The 20,027-nt window shown below is 41.4% G+C and overlaps 1 protein-coding gene across 1 annotated transcript; it reads left to right on the top strand.

Moving 5' to 3' along the window:
* Positions 1-2,898: 2,898 nt before the first annotated feature.
* On the top strand, positions 2,899-18,318 carry NIPA1 (NIPA magnesium transporter 1). Its single transcript, XM_048324821.1, has 5 exons — positions 2,899-3,119; positions 6,319-6,366; positions 10,270-10,360; positions 11,592-11,752; positions 13,038-18,318. The coding sequence occupies exons 1-5, from the start codon at positions 2,960-2,962 to the stop codon at positions 13,547-13,549; spliced, it is 972 nt and encodes a 323-aa protein (XP_048180778.1). The 5' UTR covers positions 2,899-2,959; the 3' UTR covers positions 13,550-18,318.
* The last annotated feature ends 1,709 nt before the right edge of the window (positions 18,319-20,027 follow it).

Genomic DNA, 20,027 nt, shown 5'->3' with positions numbered 1-20,027 from the left:
TTCAGATTATCTTCTGGGTTCAGTTACTGCATTTCCATTCTATGCCAGATACAGAATTATCTGATTTTCCTCCAGCCTTGATAGAACAGCCCAACAACTGTTTTAATTACAAAAAAACAAAATTTTTTTTTGTACATAAACCAAACATAAGAGGAGAATCCAAGATATTACAAAGGAAGCAATACATTCCTTTAGATTAGGCACAAGCATTTTTCTTCTGCCTAAAATCAGGGAAAAAACATCCTAATCAGAAAACATCCATTGCCCCTGCAAAAAAATGGTGTAACCTCTACCAACTTTGCTCACTCACTTCTAACTCCAACCTACCTCAATCACTCATCCCTTCCTTTCGACAGGAGACCAACAAAAGTCTAATAAATACTCCTCCTACCTCTTGGCTGCCCCTAAACACCCACGCTAATGGAGGGGAGCAGAGTTTTTTGGAGGAAATGCCACATAAATCTGAGGTTCCTCCTATGCATTTTGTGTGTTCATGAGACATCAGGCTGATATGACATCAGTGATACTGAGCATTGCAAAGTCAAACTAACCCAAAGCCTGTTATTTTGCAATGCATGATGACACAGCTTGGGCAGGAGGAATGATGCTATCACAATGAAACTCAGTCCCAGAAGACTAGATGGACCTAAGGAGTTTATATGTGGTGTATATGTAATAGTGTAAAAAAGGTCATCTAATTTCCATTCAACTAATGATAACAGCTGTTTTCGTTGAGGTACTTTTATGTCTTGGTCGAAATTGTTTGTAAACTTAAAAATGCAGATATCAGGTAAATTCAGGCTCTGTTTTTCAAGATACTTGCAAATTTAATATTTATCAGCTCTTGCTTATTATTTTAGACTATGACTAATCCTTAGGAACACTACACCTATTATATGGCAAGTGCAAGAGTAACTAACTGAATAAGGCAGATTAAGTATATTTAGAATTACCTATCCAAATACATATTTTGGAAAGGCATATATGAGATTTATAAGTAGGATATTAAAATGACATGGCTGGAATGAAATAAACTGTTTTCTTGAGATCTCTGGTACCTGCTTTTCTCTTGGTTCAACCACACCAGAGAGAGATTTTGAGTATAAAAATTGGCCAGGTTTGAGCTGTGTTTAGAAACTTGCCTGATAATTAGATGCAAAGGCTGTTAAATATATATAATATTTCTCTGTGCAAGCATAAATTATTTCCTGTAATAATTTTTTCTGTACATGTTACTAGGCTGTATATAGATCAGAAATGGATATTTATAATTAGCCTGTATTTGTCTTCACCTCTATCTTTGTTTCCAAGGGTTGCTATGGATAACTGTTCTTCCACCTCCTGTGTACTCATTTTGCAGGTCTTGTGAGTCTCACAAGGATAAATCCTCTCTTCCGTCACATTCAGTATTGATACAATGACCTGATGAAACAACCTAGGCGAAAATATGGGCACTACTGCAGTAAGTATTACATATCTTGCCATTAAACCTTAGAAAATCATATCACAGCGTTCCTGTGCTTTCCTAGGACAGCTGCCTCAAGCAGTGTAGGCAAATGAAGAAATATGCAGACAAGTGAAATATTTCCCAGAGTTTGCCTCTTCTCTATTTCCTCTATTCTCTTCTCATATTTCCTGGGAATGATAAAATATATGCTAAGAACCATGACCAATTGTTAAAAATTACAAAAACGTCCACTTTCATTTATATTAAGCCAAGATACCATCAGTCATTTCCTTAGACGGATGTTGCCACAGGAATCCATTATGGATTGATTTATTTCAACATATATCTGGAAATGGTAAGAACTGCAGTGAGATACCTGCTACAAAATATTTCTGCTGAGCAAGGAAGATTACTTTCAGCTCAGCACTTCATCTTTGACAGACTGAGTTCTCTCAAAGAAATCTGTGGCCCTGTGATGGCCCAGCTGTATTGCTACCAGAGGGATCTCCAGCTCTTCTCTGCAATGGGAGGATGGCTTATGTTCTGCCCTCCCAGAACCTGGAAGATCCTGAATGATAGCTGAGAGAGGAGGTTCATAAATTTGAGTATCTGACCTTGCCCTGTGCCATTAGAAGAGAGTGAACTTATTCCTGGACATAAATGTAGATTCTGGGATTTACTGCGGGAGTGATTATGTATCCCAGTTTTCAGGCAGTGTGCATGACTCCTGGCAGAGGCCAAGCTTTCCCAGTGTAGCCATACAGTGCCTTGCTGATTGTCCAGCTCTGCCCCTCATATTGACCTGGCCGGTGGCAGGGTGGACGGAGCCGCAGTTCCAGGTCACGGTGGGGGCTGTAATGGCAGCCTTGACTCTCGCCTGGCCCTGCCGTCGCAACACCCCACGCTTTCGAGCGGACTGGGGAGCCGACATGAATTTTGGAAACCCCACGGGAAAGCGAAAGCGCTGCAAAGCAGTGCTGCTCCCACACCGGAAACACTGGCCCGATGGGACTCGTCTGTCCTGCAGACCATACCCCTCTGCACTTATTCTCGCATCCATCCCTCTGTCTTTCCGCATCCTTTGCCCTGCTGTCATCCCCCTCTCCTTCCACATCCCTGTGCACGTTTCTCCCCCCGGTCTCCACATCTCCCTGCAGGTCGTCCCGCATCCCCTGCCCGTGGACGCTCGCAGCTCCGAGCTTCTGCTCGGTATCTCCGCACGCCGGGGACCCCCGACAGCAGCGGGGCCGCCTCGCCCGCCGCGGTGCCGGCGGGGAGAGGGGCGGCACGGAGCCGCGATGCCAGACCGGCCGTCGGGGCGGAGATGCCGCTGCTATGACGTCACCCTGCTGCCGTCCCCGCGCGGGACGGGCGCCAGGAGCCGCGGCTGCCGCCGGTCCCCGCCCGGAGCCGCCCCCGGCGCAGCGCAGCGCAGGGCGGGTCCCGGCGCAGAGCCGCTGCCGGGAGCGCTGGGCCCGGGCAGCCGCCGCGCCTGCAGCTCTCGGCGGGGCCATGCGGATGGCGGTCGGTGCGGCAGCGGGCGAGGGGGCAGCGCAGAGCCCCGGCCCCGCCGCCGTGTCGCTGGGCTTGAGCGTGGCCGTGGTCTCCAGCCTGGTGAACGGCTCCACCTTCGTCCTGCAGAAGAAGGGGATCGTGCGGGCCCGCGGGAGAGGTAGGGGCCCGGCGCTGCGGTGGTGGCGGGTGGGAGCGCCCCTCCCGGGGCTTCCCGGCCTCCCTCCGCACCCCGCGACCCCCCGGTAACCTGCCAGGTGTGCGTGGCCTCGGCCCCGGCACCGTGCGGGACGGCTCCCCCCACCCCGGGGCAGCCCGGCCGCCCGCGGGGCCGCTTCCTTCCCTCGCCCCGCAGCCCTTCCCCGCGCTGCGGCGGCGGCCGGCCCGGAGCGAAGGACGGGAAGTGGGGGGGCTGCCGAGGCACCCGGCCCGCCCCGCGGGGCAAGGAGGACGAGCACCCCCGGCTCCTGTCAGAGCCTGTGTTAGGGGGGTGGCCGTGTCGCCTGGAGCGGGGGACGCCTTCCCGGTGTCTGGACTGGGGGAGCCGGCTTCAGTTTGTCACCTTAAGCGTGGTTGACATCAGAGGTCCATGACTGGGTCGAGGCGCAAGGGAGGTGATAAATGAGCGGAGAGGCGGCAGTCAGGATGTACTAGCGGCGGAGAGCAGCGAGGGGTTGTTAACATGCGCATCAGCAACAGCTTCCCGATGTATGGACAGCGCGCTGGTCTGTCACGCTGTAATACAGGGGACTTGTGTGCTGTATGCACTCCTGTCCATCCACAGGTTCCTCTTTTTCGTGTACTTGTGGGACTTTACTACTAGTTTCTGTGGCTTAGCTAGTTTCTTGCCATGAACAGCACCAGCATATCCTGTCGCTTGTTTATTCCAGCTCTTCCACAGACACACACAAGTTGTATCAGTCACATAGTGGTTTCCACTTTTTGAGAAGCGACAGATCAGTAACATGAAATAATTTATTTCTTATATTTTTCATACTGAAATCCCATGCCTCGTTATTACTTCCTGAGGTGAACATATTCAGGAACTGACTGTGCTGTCTAGAGAGTTTAGCCAAAACAAAGCTGTAAGTTCACAAGTGTGAGGATCTTCTGTATTTTATTTTGAAATTGGAACTCCCCAAAGCATGCAGCTGAACAGCATTTGCTAGTTGCATCTTCATGCTTTGAATATAGGAAAATGCTATTTTTAAAAATTTATTTGTTTTTAGTCTCATGCTTTTATGTAATGGGAAGACTGTAAACACAGGTTGCATGAGGCCTTTGAATTTAATTGCTGTGGGTAATAGCCATTTGTTTCTGTAGGTGATGGTGTCTGTGTATGAGCATGTGTCCATAGGTTCTAGGAACTCTTTTTTATGAAAAATTGTTTTCAGTGACCAGGACAAGGTATTTTCTCTGTATATATTTGACGTATGTAAATATGTACATATATGTACACATACAAATAATATACAAATAAATATTTTACATATGTATGTATATATATTTGTACTTGCATTTCCAATGCCTGCTGCGTCTAGCATGTTCATGGTGAATGCAGTGGAGCAAAGCAAGCTTGGAACTATGTTGCTACAACCTGGCAGCCTGATCTGAAAAGTTCGTTTTGCTTTTTCTGCAGTGACCTTACAGTTAAGGGCATCAGACAAACATTTGTTTTGCAAGCATAGTCTCCCTTTCCCTCCAAGATGACTGTAACCCATTTTGATTGTCCACAGAGAGATCACATTTGCATCATTAATAGAAGTCTTTTTTTTGTAAGGGAAACAATGAGAAAACACAAGAGAAAGAAATAACTTTGCATCCCAAGGCAGCTGGAGGAAGTTTCGATTTTAAGTCTACTTATTCCTGAAGAGCTTTCAGTGGAGCACTGGGTTAAGTGAGTAGTGGGCGTGTGCCTGCTTTCTCAGTGCCAGCAGCTGTAAAACTTCCTGTTTTGAAGATATTACTGGTGCTTGTGCATCTTGCTGAGCATTTCATAGTACTTTCTATTGGCATGCTCATTGAGGAGGTATCCAGGAAAATACCCCAGGTCCTCTCTATTTTGTGTTACGAAGTAGTGGGGTTCAATCTAGCAGTTGGAGCTGTGAGTCCGAGATGGCCAGTGTCAGATGATGTCTTTTTTCCACTGTCTTCAGCAGGTGTTGTATAATTAACAAGGAAGCACTCATGTCTCTTCTGTCTTCTCTCTTGAATCAATAATATAGTATTGATGTAATTAGCAATCCTTGTCTAGTTAGAAACAGCAGTGGGTGACAAATATTTTGCAAACTTACCTTACTTGAGTCAATATTTTCTATAATTTCTGCCCCCAACAGTGTTTTTATTTTATATGCAATAACAAAAGTCTAAAAAATTACTCCACCCACTCTAAAGCTGGCCATTTTCATTAGTCATTTTTCATCTCTTTTCAATTGTATAGTGTGATTTCCAAACACTTAATACTTTATATGTCTCCAGAGTTAGTGATGACTGTGTTTTTCTTCCATTTGGGATTTCAGAGTAGGTACAATATTGCCTACTGCTCCAGCAGCTTTTGAGAGGGCATCTTCCCAAAGAATGCAGAGATGTATTGCTAGAAAGAGGAGCAAAACATAGGAGCATAACTTGATGCCAAGGTTGTGCTTAGAGAATGCCATTCTTTAGTTTAGGAAGTGGTCATGAGCCTTGATGTTCTATAGAAGCAGAACTTATGTGGTGCACAGGCTCCACCTATGCACATCCCAAGGCAAGAGCCTTCTGGCAGTGAAAATAATCATCCTCCAGCTTGGGAGGCACTAAGGACAGTACAGAGTTTTTACTCCTCTCTGAAACGGGGCACTTTGTCAGGAATTCAGAGGATTCAGCTGTAGCACTTTCCAATGCTTAAATGCAGGAGGATCAAGCAACACTATGGTCGTGCCAAACCTGTGTGCCAAAACAATTTCTTGGCTACAATTTTTCCAGTACAATTTCACCAAGGTTGTATTAGCAGACCTACTGAGCCAAATCATGTTCTGTTTCCATAGGTTTCCAGTTCTCCTAGAAGTGGTTCTAGCTTGTATGTTTAAATGCCACCCTCAGAAGCATTTGGTGACATTTTAGATGCTTTTCTACACAATACTGTATTAGTGTCACATAGGTACTTCAAACTGCAAACCAGAACTTCTGACTAACACATCATCTTAAGAAGGTCTTACTTGGAAACATAAGCCAAATCCAAAATTGTTCTCTCTCTTTTTTTTCTTTTTTTTACCTCACATTCAGTTGCCTTGAAGAATAGGGTTAAGATGAAGGTCCTTAATAACTGAGACTGTTGGTTCATAGTTCCAATATTCTAATACATTTTCCTATACTTCCAGGTACTTCATACTTAACTGATATAGTATGGTGGTCGGGCACTATTGCAAGTAAGTATCTTAAAAGGTTGGAATTTTTTTTTTTTTTTTTTTTAAGAGAACTTTGCTTAGATGGTGATATGAGACATCAGGAAATCCGTGTTTTCATCTTGAATATCATATTCACTTGTCATGAAATTCCCATCCCTAGAAATACTGCACTTTTAGTAAACTTCTACCATGGCTACCATGCCTGGTGGTGTTTGCAAAGGCAAAGAGCTGGTACAAACATGAGTCAGACATCTTTCCACGTTTCCAAACCATTTGGTACTTGCAGCCCTTGGCAGCCACACACTGCTCTGACTCTGAGTTCCTGCATGGTTTGTGTCTGTGCATTGCACTGGCCTGCTCAGTTTTTAATAAAAGTCAAAGCTGAATTAAAAATTGTCTCTCTGCACACAAAAGGGCTCATTGAGCACGTTATGTTTTACATCAGAAAGCATTTAACCAGCCTCAGTTAAAAAAACAAAACAAAACCTCTTTTGGTTTCTAGTTCAACGGATACAGTTTCAGTTTTGCTTTTAATCTACAAGATTAATGCAAAGCCTTCTGTGGTGCTGATATGAGATCAGTGTAATTTTACCCTTAATATCTTTGTAAATTCTGCTAACACCAAGTTCATTCTCTGATGTGAATCTGGAGCATGAGGAGCAACTAGCTTTCTCCTCTTACACATCAGCCCGAGTTCTACCCACAAGCTTAGAATCATACCCCACTTTTAGACTCTAATCCAGCCTTTTGTAAATTATTTGGAAAGTTCTGATGCTGTTTCTGAGAAGTATATGAGTCCAGTTGTGCCCCTGGTTTTGTGGTAGCAAGGTAAGTCTCTGATTCTTGGTTTTGTTGTCTTAAAACTATGCAAAAGGAATGAAAACTGATAGATCCCATTGAAGGACAAAGTTCACAGGAAGTGTAGAAGCAGACAGAGCTTCAGAAGAAAGTTCTCAGCTAATTTAACCCGAGTTTAAGTATTTCTTTGTCAGCTTCCACTCCTGACAGGATCACTACTGCCTAAGTAGAAGTAAATCTATGCATCAGCCACTGTTGTTTATCATTCCTGAGGCTCCCATTTGTAATCTCTGAGCAGGAGAAGTTAAAATAAGGGAGGTTTTATTACAGGACTTATCTTGGTGAATCAGAGAAAACAATTTCATGCTTAAAAGAGCTGACTGAATTGAATGAAGGCAAAACAGCTGAAGGGAATGGTATCACTTGGCTTTTTTCCAGTAGCTAGATGCAGGTATTTAAAAGCAAAACCTCAGTAGCTTTACTGAAGAAGTGATCAAGAAAAATTTTTTTGTGGATATTATAGACTCAGAATGGCAGCACAGTCACAAACAGCAATAGCAAGGGCCAGGTAGGCACCTATGGGATGCAGAGAAAGGTGCTACTTGGGGAAAGGTGTTACTTGTGGAATTAGCAATATCCCCGCTTATCTGGGTGAAATGATAACAGCTACGTAATTTTCTAAAGCAGAGAATTTGGAGTTTGGACGACTAACAAAATCCACATAAACTCTTATCAACTTGTTCTCATGGTATTTGTTCAGATGGTGAATAAGTGTTTCTGTGTTGGCATGCTGACTCAGCATAATGCTGCCCAACTGTTTGGGGGCCCTGGGATCCACTGGATTACTGAAGACTTCAAAGGAAGGGCTGTAGATTCTGCTAAGGGATTTTACCTTACTCTGTAGTCAAAAGAGTGATTGCAGCATGTGTACAGGTATTTCAATGAGCATTAAACTAATTAATTGGCTAATTAATTATTTTCAGTGCGGGTTTTGATAGCAGCATAGATGCAGCTGGTTCTTATTGTGAAAACATCTGCATTGGTGTTTTATTGCAGATGGGGAACACATGTGAAGCTAACCTCCTGTTGTCACCACAGATTGGGCTGTATTTCACTTTTCATAGCAGAGCTGGAGCTCCTGACCTGGTCTTTAAAATGAAACTAGGTTGGAAAATGAATTCTAGGAACATACTTAATGTATGTGAGCTGCAAATAGACATTAAGTTAGCGGGAGTAGGCTGAAGTTAGTCTGAAATAAACCTCCTGACATGCCTAGAATAGATACCTTTTGCTGTACAGGTCTACTCCTGGTCTCCTTGCTAACGGAGACATGCCAGTGCACATCAGGTTTTGTGTTGCAGTAACTCCAAGGGTACTGGTACTTGTTTATCAAATTTAAAGCTTGGTGTGCCTTCAAGAATGGAAGTCAGGTCTTGACTAACAGCATTGATGTATCTGATGAGGAATTTCTGTTCAGAGGGGACTGGATAGGTTGGCAGCAAAGATCCTTATCATCAGGTAGATGGTAACAATTACTGAGATCCTTTTTTTAATTGGTGTTAACTAGTCCTGGTCTGTCATTTGTGGTGGTAAGGGACTGTTACTATTACTCCATGGTGGTATGGAAAACCTCCAGTAAGTTTAGGTGCCTTACAATATGTTCCATTTGACTGAAGCTTCAGAGACCTACTTTGTGGATTGATGTTGGTGCCATCTGTTAAGAGTTCTTCCAACAGAAAGTTAAGACACCTGACCTCCAAAAAAAGCAACCTTTTGTCAGAGTCATTTGGAAATGTATGTAATCTGCAGAAATGCAGAGTGCCAGCTGTGCACCATTCTCCATCCAAGATCTGCCCCAATGCCTTTAGATGCCTTGAAGATAATGCCAGAGTTGCTACATATATCTCAAAACAACCTGAGGCTGATAACCGAGTTACTCTGTTCCCAGGGACAAGGCGACCACCACTGTCTCTTGTGCCTTGGAAATGCTGCTCATCAACTTCTCCAGCTCACTCCTGCACACAGGGAAAGCCTCAGTGAATTTAATTAGTATAATTTTGCCACACTCTGCAGTTTTGCAGGTTTGTTTGTCTCCTTCATATTTCCTGTAGGTTACACAGGTCTTCAGCTCTACTAATAATGTGAGCTAAATTGGTAAATTAATTAATGTTTGCACAGTGCTTTGCAGATGTAAAAAATTGGATGATACTAACGATATTTGATAGTTGAGGGCAGTGCCAGCCTGAGCATAAAGACATCTTGGATTCTTGAAATGTTTTTAAATGCTTATAATGGCTTTTAACAGCAACTGGAAATTTGAGCTGTATGTAATTTGTTCTCAAGCTTCTTGCCAGTTACCACAGACCCGGTAACTATGAAAGTATGTTGACCTATTATAAACTTGCCAGCACTTGCAAAACCATGCAGCTTTTCTTTTTTAGCCAAAAACTTGAACACATGAACTGTTATCACAGCTGTGATGTGCAATACTGTGGTATATCTTGGAATTTGCTTTTACTGGAGGAAAGAAAAATAAGGTTGAGGCTGGTACTGTGGCTTCTTTTTACAGTGGTCGGATGTTACATAGCATTGTGAAAATTTGATGTAGTGTGTTGAAGAGCCCTTATGCATGTGCTTAGTATTTCATTAGAAGGTTCCTCAGCACTGTCTTTATTTTCCCCCCAAAAAGTAACACTGCTGTTGGGAACTACAATCAAGTACATTTGTTTTACATGAATGCACGTTCTAAAGATGAAACCATGGATTATATATATTTTTACCCCTCCTCATACAAATATTTGAGTGTAATACTGAGATATTTGAGTATAATCCACAAGTGTTTCTAATTCATATTTGTATTTATATTTAACTAAGAGAAGTTACAAATGAGATTATTTACTGTGCCCACTTGGATAGTCTTGTGTGGCAAATATAAATCCTGTATTAAGAAACAAAAAACTATAGAAAAATACCAGCCATTTTGTTTAAGTGCAAAATGAACAGAACTAAGTGAATTGTAACATCTGTTTTCCAGTTAGGTCAGTCTTTCCTGGACAGTATTGGGCAAGTTTTGATTACTTATTTTTACAAAGGGGTTTAAAGGCTTATTTCTGGTTCTCTTGACAGTGGCACTGGGTCAAATAGGGAATTTCTTGGCCTACACTGCAGTCCCAACCGTGCTAGTGACGCCCTTGGGAGCTCTTGGCGTTCCATTTGGGTAAGAGTGTGCTTTTCTTGTTCTTATCTGGATGTCATTACTAAATAAAATGTCAGATGGACTTAGTGCTCACTGGAGGTCCACTGAGAAATGTCAGGCTTCTGGCTGTTCATGATGTGTTATAATGTCACCTATTCCTGTTTTCCCCAGGAAAGCTGGGCTGGGAGGAGGCAGTGGTGAAGAAGGGTTTTCCTGAGTATCTTCTGCTTTAGCTATCACTATGATTTGGAACGGATAAACTTTTTTTTTTCTCCCTTCTCTGTGTTTGCTCTGGACTCTTCTGCCTATTCTCTTATTCACAGTTCCCTTACTATGTAGATCTTTCCTTCTGTCTCACAGTCTTTACCCTGCTATCCACAGCCCACATGTGTTTATTGATGCTGATTTTCATTTCATTGGATTTGGCCCCTTTCCAGATCAAGGGAGTTCTGTGCATATGCATGCCCTCAGCTTCTTGGAAGTTATGTTTGTGGGAAGCACAGACAAGGCAGTGAGTTTAGGGAGTTTAATATGCAACTAATGTTTTGTGAATAGATGAACTACAGTTGTGGAACTACTGCAGTGAAAAAGCACAACTCTTTAAAAACAAAGCTGTGCATTGCCTTGAGATTTTTCTGTTGCCTGCTGAACTGTGACTGCACTGGTCACCTGCTTCAGAGTGTAGATGGCATTGCTTCATGTCTGTCTTTAGTTCTATCACTATGAAACACACTGATGGTGCTCTAAGTGCCACCTGTTATTTTATCCTAGGCCACATATTTTTGCTTACTTTGGTTGGCTACATGTCTGAGCCAAGTCCTGGGATTTTTGTAACCAAAGGTCACTTTTATCTCATGACTGCTAAGCACCTATAAAATGGGGCTTTGTGACAGATCACCAATTTGGTAATGGGTAGATATCTGCCTTGGGGTCAGATGTCTGGATTGGAGGGTTTCGGTTGTTTTGGGGGCAGTTTTGAGGGGGTGATGTGGTTTTGGTTTTTGGAGTTTTGTTGGGGTTTGTGTCTTGTTTTGTTGTATTGTTTTGGGTTTTTTTCCTGAGGTGAGATGTCAAGGATTGAGAAAAACTGCAAATGGATGAATCTTTCCTCAGATAAGTCAGAAATACATTTTGACAATTCATCAACATTTGATAGTATTCCTTTAAAAGGGAAATTCATATGGCACAGCACTGTTAGAACATTATTAACAGAATGTAGTCAAACTTCTATTTTTCTTCCTCTTTGTCAAAGGTCTATCTTAGCTTCTTACTTACTGAAAGAGAAACTGAACATTCTTGGCAAGCTGGGGTGTTTGCTGAGCTGCGCTGGGTCTGTTGTTCTCATTATCCATTCCCCGAAGTCTGAGAGTGTAACGACTCAGGCTGAGCTTGAAGAGAAGCTTACAAATCCAGGTAGTTTGTTTTTTCATTCATTCATAATGATTTTCTGAGTTGAGCAAGAGTATGCTTGAGGAAGAGGCTTGCCACTTCTAACAGGTAGGCAAATTGACTTGTGAAGAAATCATGACATGCCAGGGGCAAACCAGTACAGGTTTTGTGTAAGAAAACTATGCCCTGCTCTACTTAGAACTTATCATATTTATTGGGACATGTGTGCAGAAAGGAAAACATGGATACTTTTGAAAACAGTATCCTGCACAGCAAGCTCAGAACAATGGCTAGTTGAACTTGTAATTCTATAACATTATGAAAAAGTGTATCTTGCTATTTAGAGAAGAAAAGTATAAATCTAGGATCTCAATTTAAGTTTTTTTATACAAAACAAAAAAATACTGACTTTCTTCTGTCCTTTATTTCTCCACGTTTTTTTAATTAAAAGTTTATACTAAGTACCAGTTATGTTCCCAGATTTCTTTGCACAATAAAGGTATGTAGAAATAGGCTGTTGAGACATATGCTGAAATGCCTGTTCTGTCTCACCAGCTGCTGGAGGATACATATTGGTGCTAATATGTTCCAGGCCCATTTTTATTTTTCTAGCTTAAGAGCTAAACTGCTACCTGTTGTTTTTCTTGTATTTGCTTTAAGTGAGAGAAACTCAAACATAATAACATCAGCTGTTCAAAAAATCTGCACACTAAGAAAAGAAAACAAATGCCTTGCTCTAAATTTACCATTTAAATCTGAACAAAGGGAATTGGCTATATATTTCTTTAAAACGCTAAAGCATGAAATGTTTTTCACTGCTCTTATCTGTGTACTGATTGTATAATGTAAATGCTATGGCCTCATGTTTGTTCTGTCCCTACTCATCTTACTCTCCTTAGTGGGACCTAGCTTTATGTTTAAGCTCTTTCCTGGGTCCACACACTGCCTTAATGAGCCTTTTATGAATCAGGTGTTATCCCTCTGTCTGTCATAGTAGACTTAAAGGAGTATAGTCCTGGTGGAAAAGAGAATAAGATTAAAAAAAAACATCTGAAATCCATTACAAACATGCAACAGTTTGTGTCATTTTCTACATGACTATTTGTTTTTCCCAAAGAATGTGACAACATCTTCAGTCATGGATGCCAATATTTTTGGAAGCTCAGTGATTTGGATCTATATTCAATAGCAAATCTTAGTTGTGATGTATACCTGAAGTTCACTGCTAGGACATGATTTTCTTGCTAAAATCTTTAGAAGACCAGGAGTTCTCATATTGATATTTTCTTGTTTTCTTTTTGTTTTCCAGTTTTCGTGGGTTATCTCTGCATAGTGCTGCTAATGCTGCTTCTGCTTATCTTCTGGATAGCTCCAGCTCATGGACCTACTAATATTATGGTTTACATCAGTATTTGCTCTCTGTTGGGCAGTTTCACTGTTCCCAGCACAAAAGGGATTGGGCTGGCTGCTCAAGATATCTTTCACAATAACCCATCAAGTCAGAGGGCTCTGTACCTCTGTCTGGTACTTCTGGCAGTATTAGGATGTAGCATTATCATTCAGTTCAGATACATCAATAAGGCACTGGAGTGTTTTGACTCCTCTGTGTTTGGTGCCATCTACTATGTTGTATTTACCACCCTAGTCCTGCTGGCTTCAGCCATCCTTTTCAGGGAATGGAGTAATGTAGGAGTTGTAGATTTTTTGGGAATGGCTTGTGGATTCACCACAGTATCTATTGGAATTGTTCTTATACAAGTCTTCAAGGAATTCAACTTCAATATTGGAGATTTAAACAAACCTAACATGAAGACAGATTAAAATATTTTTGAGGGGAAACTGGATGGCTCAGGGAAGGATGCAGAGCTGTTCATTTCTAGGGTACTGTTTCAAATAGGGTTCAGGTTGGTAACTACTTTTTGACAATTTGGTGGCCTATGTGAAATGAATTGGGGGCCTCCATCCAGTTTCAAAGGAACAGCTGTCCATGTAACCCAGTCAACACAATAAATGACCTTAATTGGAACTACTGATTGAGTCAGCATAGAGACCGATGTATTTCCTCACTGTAAAAGGTAGTCCATCAGAAAAGCTCTGTGAATATTCTGACAGACCTGTGTGAAAGCTTGTATTATGTCTTCTGAGGTACCATTTCTGTGGGCAGAGGACATCAGTTTCTAATGCACTCAATCTGATGCCTTTCATCATAAGTGATGTATACCTTAAAATAAGGGGGGGAAAGTAAGTGGAACAATTTGTGAATCTCAGTATAGCAATGTCTTCACCGTCAAGGTTGTGAATTCTAAGACAAATGTTGGTTGGATCATGGACTGCAGATTTGTTCTTTTTGGTGACTGTCTTGGCAACTTTGTCTGCTGTGCGGTGAAGACACGGGAGTTTTAAATTCTTTATACAGAGCAGGGGACCCTTAAATATCTTTCACTAATTACTTATCAGCTCATGGTAGTGTCCAGGTATGCGTTTTTCTTTGTAACTTACACACGTTAAGACTTACTGCATTCATCTGAGAGTTTTTAATTGGGAGCAGGTAGAAAGACTGCAAAGGATGTAGAAATGTTGCACAGACTCATTGCCTACATGGTGGCTTGTTTGTAAGCAGCTCAGAAGTGTTTCAGTGCCTTTGCAATCAAAAAATACTGCATAATTGTGGATGTATTTGATTCAGATGGCCTGTATCAGTTTAATAATTCAATTTCACTGTCTACAATATTGGACTCTATTCAAATTCTAAACATATAAATCATCTAGAAGGACCGTATGTTTTTGGAAGAATTTACAAACCTGAACTGAAAGCCCTGGATGCCTTGACAGCTTCTGAAAAACTCATAGTCCTTCTGGGAAGAGGAGGAGTGTTGAAATCAGTCCAGCATACCTTTATTTTAGTTTAGTGACTAAATGCAGGAGACCATTTTGTGAAACCACTAATAAATAGGGACCACAAAAAAAAAGAAATTTAAGAGAGAGAAGAGCATGAGATTTCTCATAGCTCAAAAAAGATGGTCTGATGCTCTTGTAACGTGGAAAAAGGAGGTTAAAGACTGAAAAAACTAAAGCATTCAGAGAGCTGAGTTTTAGGTAACTGACAGGGACATACATTCAGACCAGTAATTCATAGACCTGTGTGAATGGTTCAGTTGTAATATTTTGACAAGTAGTACAGACAGCTTAAGCTATGATGGGGATGGCTCTGAACAGTTCAGTTTAAACCATTTAGACAATATTGATATGTTAAAGAATGAAATAGTTAATTTCATGTTCTACTTATATTTGGTAGCTAAAGCATCATGAATCAAAAAAGTTGAAAGCTTGAAAAGCAATGAATGTTTGTTTCCATTAAGTACAAAAATGGAAGAGTACAGTGGAACTCAACATCTCTAGATCAGAACATCTCCTGAGAAAAACAGAAAATCCCAGTGTGATTACAAGACAGTATTTGAGAGAATTCACAACACTTTATCAAGAAATCATAAATGTAGCTTTGTAGCTGCCTGACAGGAACATGGACATTGATTAGTGGGGAGTAATACTGTCTGTTCTCGTGATGTTTTTTGTTGACCTGAATTGATGTTTCCTTAAAACTCGGCCTCCATTTTCATTTAAAATGAATGCTATAAGCCCTACTAATGGCAGCAGTCATCACGAAAGTGAATCTAAGAGATTTAGTATTCTGAAGGGACTGTTCTGAGGGAGTAAGAGCCCTACTATGTTATTTGCAGAACTCTGTATTGCAGGGGAATGGCTCTGAGTTGGCAGAAATGTGCATTGTTATAGGCCAGCACACAGTAACTGGGTATCTTAGTGGAATAGAATAGCACTAGGAGAGAAAAGACCATGGATTTTCAAATATTGTGCAAGGTTTTTAGAAAGTTTGAGAATTGTAGATGAGGGTAATTGGGCTATGAAATCTGTTTAAACTGGCCTCTGTCCATTATTGATTGGAAGATGGTGTCTTGGTTCTCAGCAAACAGTTATATTTTGTCATATTAATTTCCTTTTCTTTGATTGAACCTGGAATTAATTGCACATGGGGTACTGCACTGTACTAACCTACCTTTTAAAACAATGTTATCTGTTTTCTGAAGCAGTCGTCTTTTCAAAATTCACCTTCAGAGTTCATGAGTTGTATGTTCATTCTGTATTAGCCTTTAGTCTCTGAAGACTTCTGTGAATATCTTTAGGTCAGAATGGAAATGATTGTGGTCTCATCTTATTCCTCCTTTGGCCGTATTTGTTTGTCTTGGTTGGTTTTAAAATTCTTAATTATTTATAAAGTGCCTGTCTAGTATGTTAGATGCATATGCAAATTATTAGTGAATGCTAGAATTCAAAATAACTTGATTGCCCTGTCTAAACCTTGACATTTTCTGCACCACACAAAGTTTACTTGGTAAGTGCTCACTATGCAGATGAAGAATGAAGTAGCAACAGTGTTCTGCGGTCCTCTGACCATCGTTACCACTGACAAATGTCAGCATAGTTTTCTTCTCTTCTCCCCAGCTGCTCCTCATCTGTGATGAGCTTTCTAGAAATGTCTAGTTAACCGTGATGTTTAAAACGGAGATGTCAAAAGCCAGCACATAAGGTGAAAGAAATTCTCGTGGCCTTGCACATCATTTGTATCTGCAGCCTTTTACTTCTTGAATGCTAAGTAACTGAAAGCTTTATTTTTGCTACTTTGTTCAGTGTGTAGCAGTGTTCCTTCAAGTTCTGCTGTACCTGGATCTGGTTCAGTTCTAACTTTAGAAATGTATTAGCATTTTCTGTTGTCACTGTTGATATGATTCTTTCCCCCTCCATCCCACGCCCTCCTCTTTCTAGGTGTCCTACCTTTTTTAGTCCCGTTGCTTTTCTGATTTAAAAGGAGGCACTGTTGAAGTTGAATTTTAGCTGTTCCCCCTTTTTTTCCCACCCCTTTGACAAGTAAGCACTTTGAATAACACAGATATCTGAGTTCCATCATCTCAGGGAGCAAATGTGCACAGTTGTCTCCTGAGCTCTGGCGTCCCTCATGGGTCTGCCCTTTTCACGTTCTCCTTGTGTTATGTCCATTGATAGCTGCGAGCCAGATGACTTCAGTTCTGATTCCAAAGTAGAAGTGGGAGAGGCTACACATACCAAAAGTGGACTCATTACAGTGGTGGAATGCATTTGAATTACGTTCAAATCCATATGAAAGGCGCTTCACTCCATATGTCTGACTTCTGTTATACTTGTCAAATGTATTTACTAGGTACTCACTTGAGGATAGCTCTTTGATCATTATCCCTTCAGTGTATGGAGGATTTGCATTTGTCAGTCACAATCTCTATTAGGTGTCAAACACAGAAGTCCCTCAAATGTTCAGTAGAAGAATAGAAACCTTTTTGATACAACCAAAAACCCACATTTGTTACATCTTAAATACTTCTGTAAAAAAGAAAAATATCTAAACAAATTATCTGCTGTATTGACTTTCCAGGACTCTGTATGTGTAAATAGAGCCTATTTATTAGTGAGCTGCAACTAACATTAATAAGAACCTGTCATATCACACTTTGACAAGTGAGGCTTCCTATTAATAATATTGATTTATATTGGAACATATGTATTTTTCTGAAGTAACTAGCACTGAAAAATGGAAACACTGGATTAAGTTGTCAAAACACTAGAAAGTGAGGTTTAGCTTTCATTTTATTTTTAAAAAATGCAGGGTTTGTATTTGAAGAAATTTAGGGTTAATAAGTAGGGGGTGCTTTAAATGGGAAGTTGTTTGCACATTGTACCCCGCTCCCATTGTTGTTTCATAAATAGACATCAAGGATTCTACAGATATTCCTTGGTTGTCTTGAGCTGGTGTAACTGCTGAAGTTTTACTGTTAAATCAAGCGTTATCAAATGTGTATCTATTACCTGTTATATTTGTAATAATTCTTTGGTGCTATCTGTGGGCTTACAGAATGCAGAATTTTAGTGTGTATTGTGTTAGGCACCAATGTTGTCAACAGTTGTCATTACGAGTGCCCAAGTGTATCAGACAGCAGTGTTGAAATGTTACGGATTAAGAAATCTTTTTTTTAAAGCTGCAAAGAAGTTTGGAGTTTCTTTATTGTTTGTGGTTGTGCTGGGTCCTCCCATGTCCACACCCCTCCCTAGACAGTTGCTCTATAGAGTGGAAAATGTTACACAAAAGGGGTACTTTTAAGTCAATTTTTTTTCAACTGTGGAACTTTCTCTTCTTTTTATTTTATTTTATTTTTTTTTCCTGGTATGTAAAAAGTAGTTCTAATGGGATATGGGGAAAAGGTAGTTGGCAACAAAAATACAATGTCAGGTTTGGTTGCTTCAATGCTCTTGCAACATAGTTACTACAGATTACATAAAAATGGTTTATTTTATTAGCTTCCAAATAATGTATATATAGATTTGTTAATGGCTTACAAGTCAAGCTTACTCTCTTTGCTTTTTAAAAAATAGTTATAGGCATGTTGTATTTGCCTTGTGTAAATTATAAAAGGCTATTAAGTTTTCTGATAACTAATATATTTATTAACCTGTATTGTTTTAAAATAAATGATTTATTTCTAGCTCAATGCTTGGTTTGTGACTCATCTTTATCAAATGGGGTGGGGAAGAAATCAAGTTTCCCACACACTTAGCTGCTTCACAGGCTAATTCCAATTCATAAACCTAAACTATTTCCATTACCCTTTCATAAAATAGCAGCTTTGCTTTTTATCAGAAAAAGCATGGGTACAGATCAGTTGGCCCACAAAGGGCTCGGCTGTCCTGTCCTGTACCAGTATCTATCAGCAGGCTGTAGTCTTAATGGCTTCATTGGACTGAAGTTTGCTCACAGGTAGGATGAAGACTTCTCTGGCAGAAATGTTTGCTGGGGCTTGAATCACTTCAAACTGTCTTCAGGGTTAACATGTGCTCTGTTCCTGCATTGCTGCACTCTGGTTACTTGCTAGAGCTTTTATTTCAAGATTTACTGCTCCACAGTTGGGTGTGCATCGAGTGGCAACAGCTAGAAAGAAGTCTGTGTCACCAGTCTAATTTACTGTCTGTCATAATAGCTTTCTGTAGAAAGAGTTGCTTGGAAAATTACAGTGACTGCCCATCTCATTCTTCATCTGAAGTTCCTAGCCCCTTGTATCAGGTACTGGCAAATACATAACTTAGAGTCTGTGTGCGTGTGTGCGTGCATGCTAGATTTTGGTTGGCTGGGGTTTTTTTTAATGGTGGGATTTATGATTAAGAACTGTTTCATTCTCTGTATTTGTGGTTTAGGGGACTGTGTTGGTTTAACACAGCCTGGTTTTTGGTGGGGACAGGAGAAAAGCTGCTCGAAGCTTCGATGTCCAGCACAGAACCAATCACTGAAGGCTCTGACAATGGGCAGGTTGCTAGCCCAATTAGACAATTTGGTAACGCTTCTGTGATGGCATATTTAAGAAAGGAAAAACCGCGGAAAGTTCTCTCTCTTCTTCTCCCAAGGGATGGTGAGGTGGCCACCAGGGCCCATCCCAGCAGTGGCCGCCGGGGCCTTTCCGAGGCTGGGACCGCACGGCCAGGGCTCTCCTGAGGCCGGAGCCGCCCGTGTGGTGCCGGTGAGGACCACACAGCCATCAGCAAGAGACATGGCGAGCAATTCCTCGATGCGGAGCCCAGACGAGATCAACCTGTCAACTGCAACTTACAGACACCAACTTTCTTCCAAGTCAGAGGAAAAGGAAAAGTAAGGACACGTGAGGAGAACCAACACTACAGCACTGAAGTCAGTGAAAAGAAAGGGAGGAGGTGCTCCAAGCTCCGGAGCTGGGATTCTCCTGCGAGCCATGGTGAGGACTGTAATAAAACAGTTTCCCTGTGATTCATGAGGTGCATGGGGGGTGCAGAGATCCACACGCAGCCCATGAAGAAGAGTAATCACGCTGGAGCGTGTGGATGCTGAAAACTGTAATCTAATGAGGAACTCAAGATGATCCTTGCTTTTAGAGATAGTGGAAGAGAGCCTTCGCTTCCAATCTAGAACAGCTGATCCTTAAAAGACTAAAGTCCATGAACTAAAATGACCCACACTGGGCAGCTGTGGGAAAACTACTTGGTGCAGCTGGAGAAATAAACATCTCTGAAATATCTATCAAGAATCGGTCCATATATATTTCTTTTCCAAAGGCCTCCTTGTTTGATACGTGTGTTACAGTATCCGCACTGTAACAACTTGGCCCGTGGGAGGGACTCACGTTGCAGCAGGCTCGGGTGGGACTGCTGCTTGTGGAAGTTAAAACCGCGCTTT

The sequence above is a fragment of the Corvus hawaiiensis genome, chromosome 2 (genome assembly GCF_020740725.1).
Source record: "Corvus hawaiiensis isolate bCorHaw1 chromosome 2, bCorHaw1.pri.cur, whole genome shotgun sequence".
NCBI lineage: Eukaryota > Metazoa > Chordata > Aves > Passeriformes > Corvidae > Corvus > Corvus hawaiiensis.
This window is presented reverse-complemented; position numbering and strand designations above follow the sequence as displayed.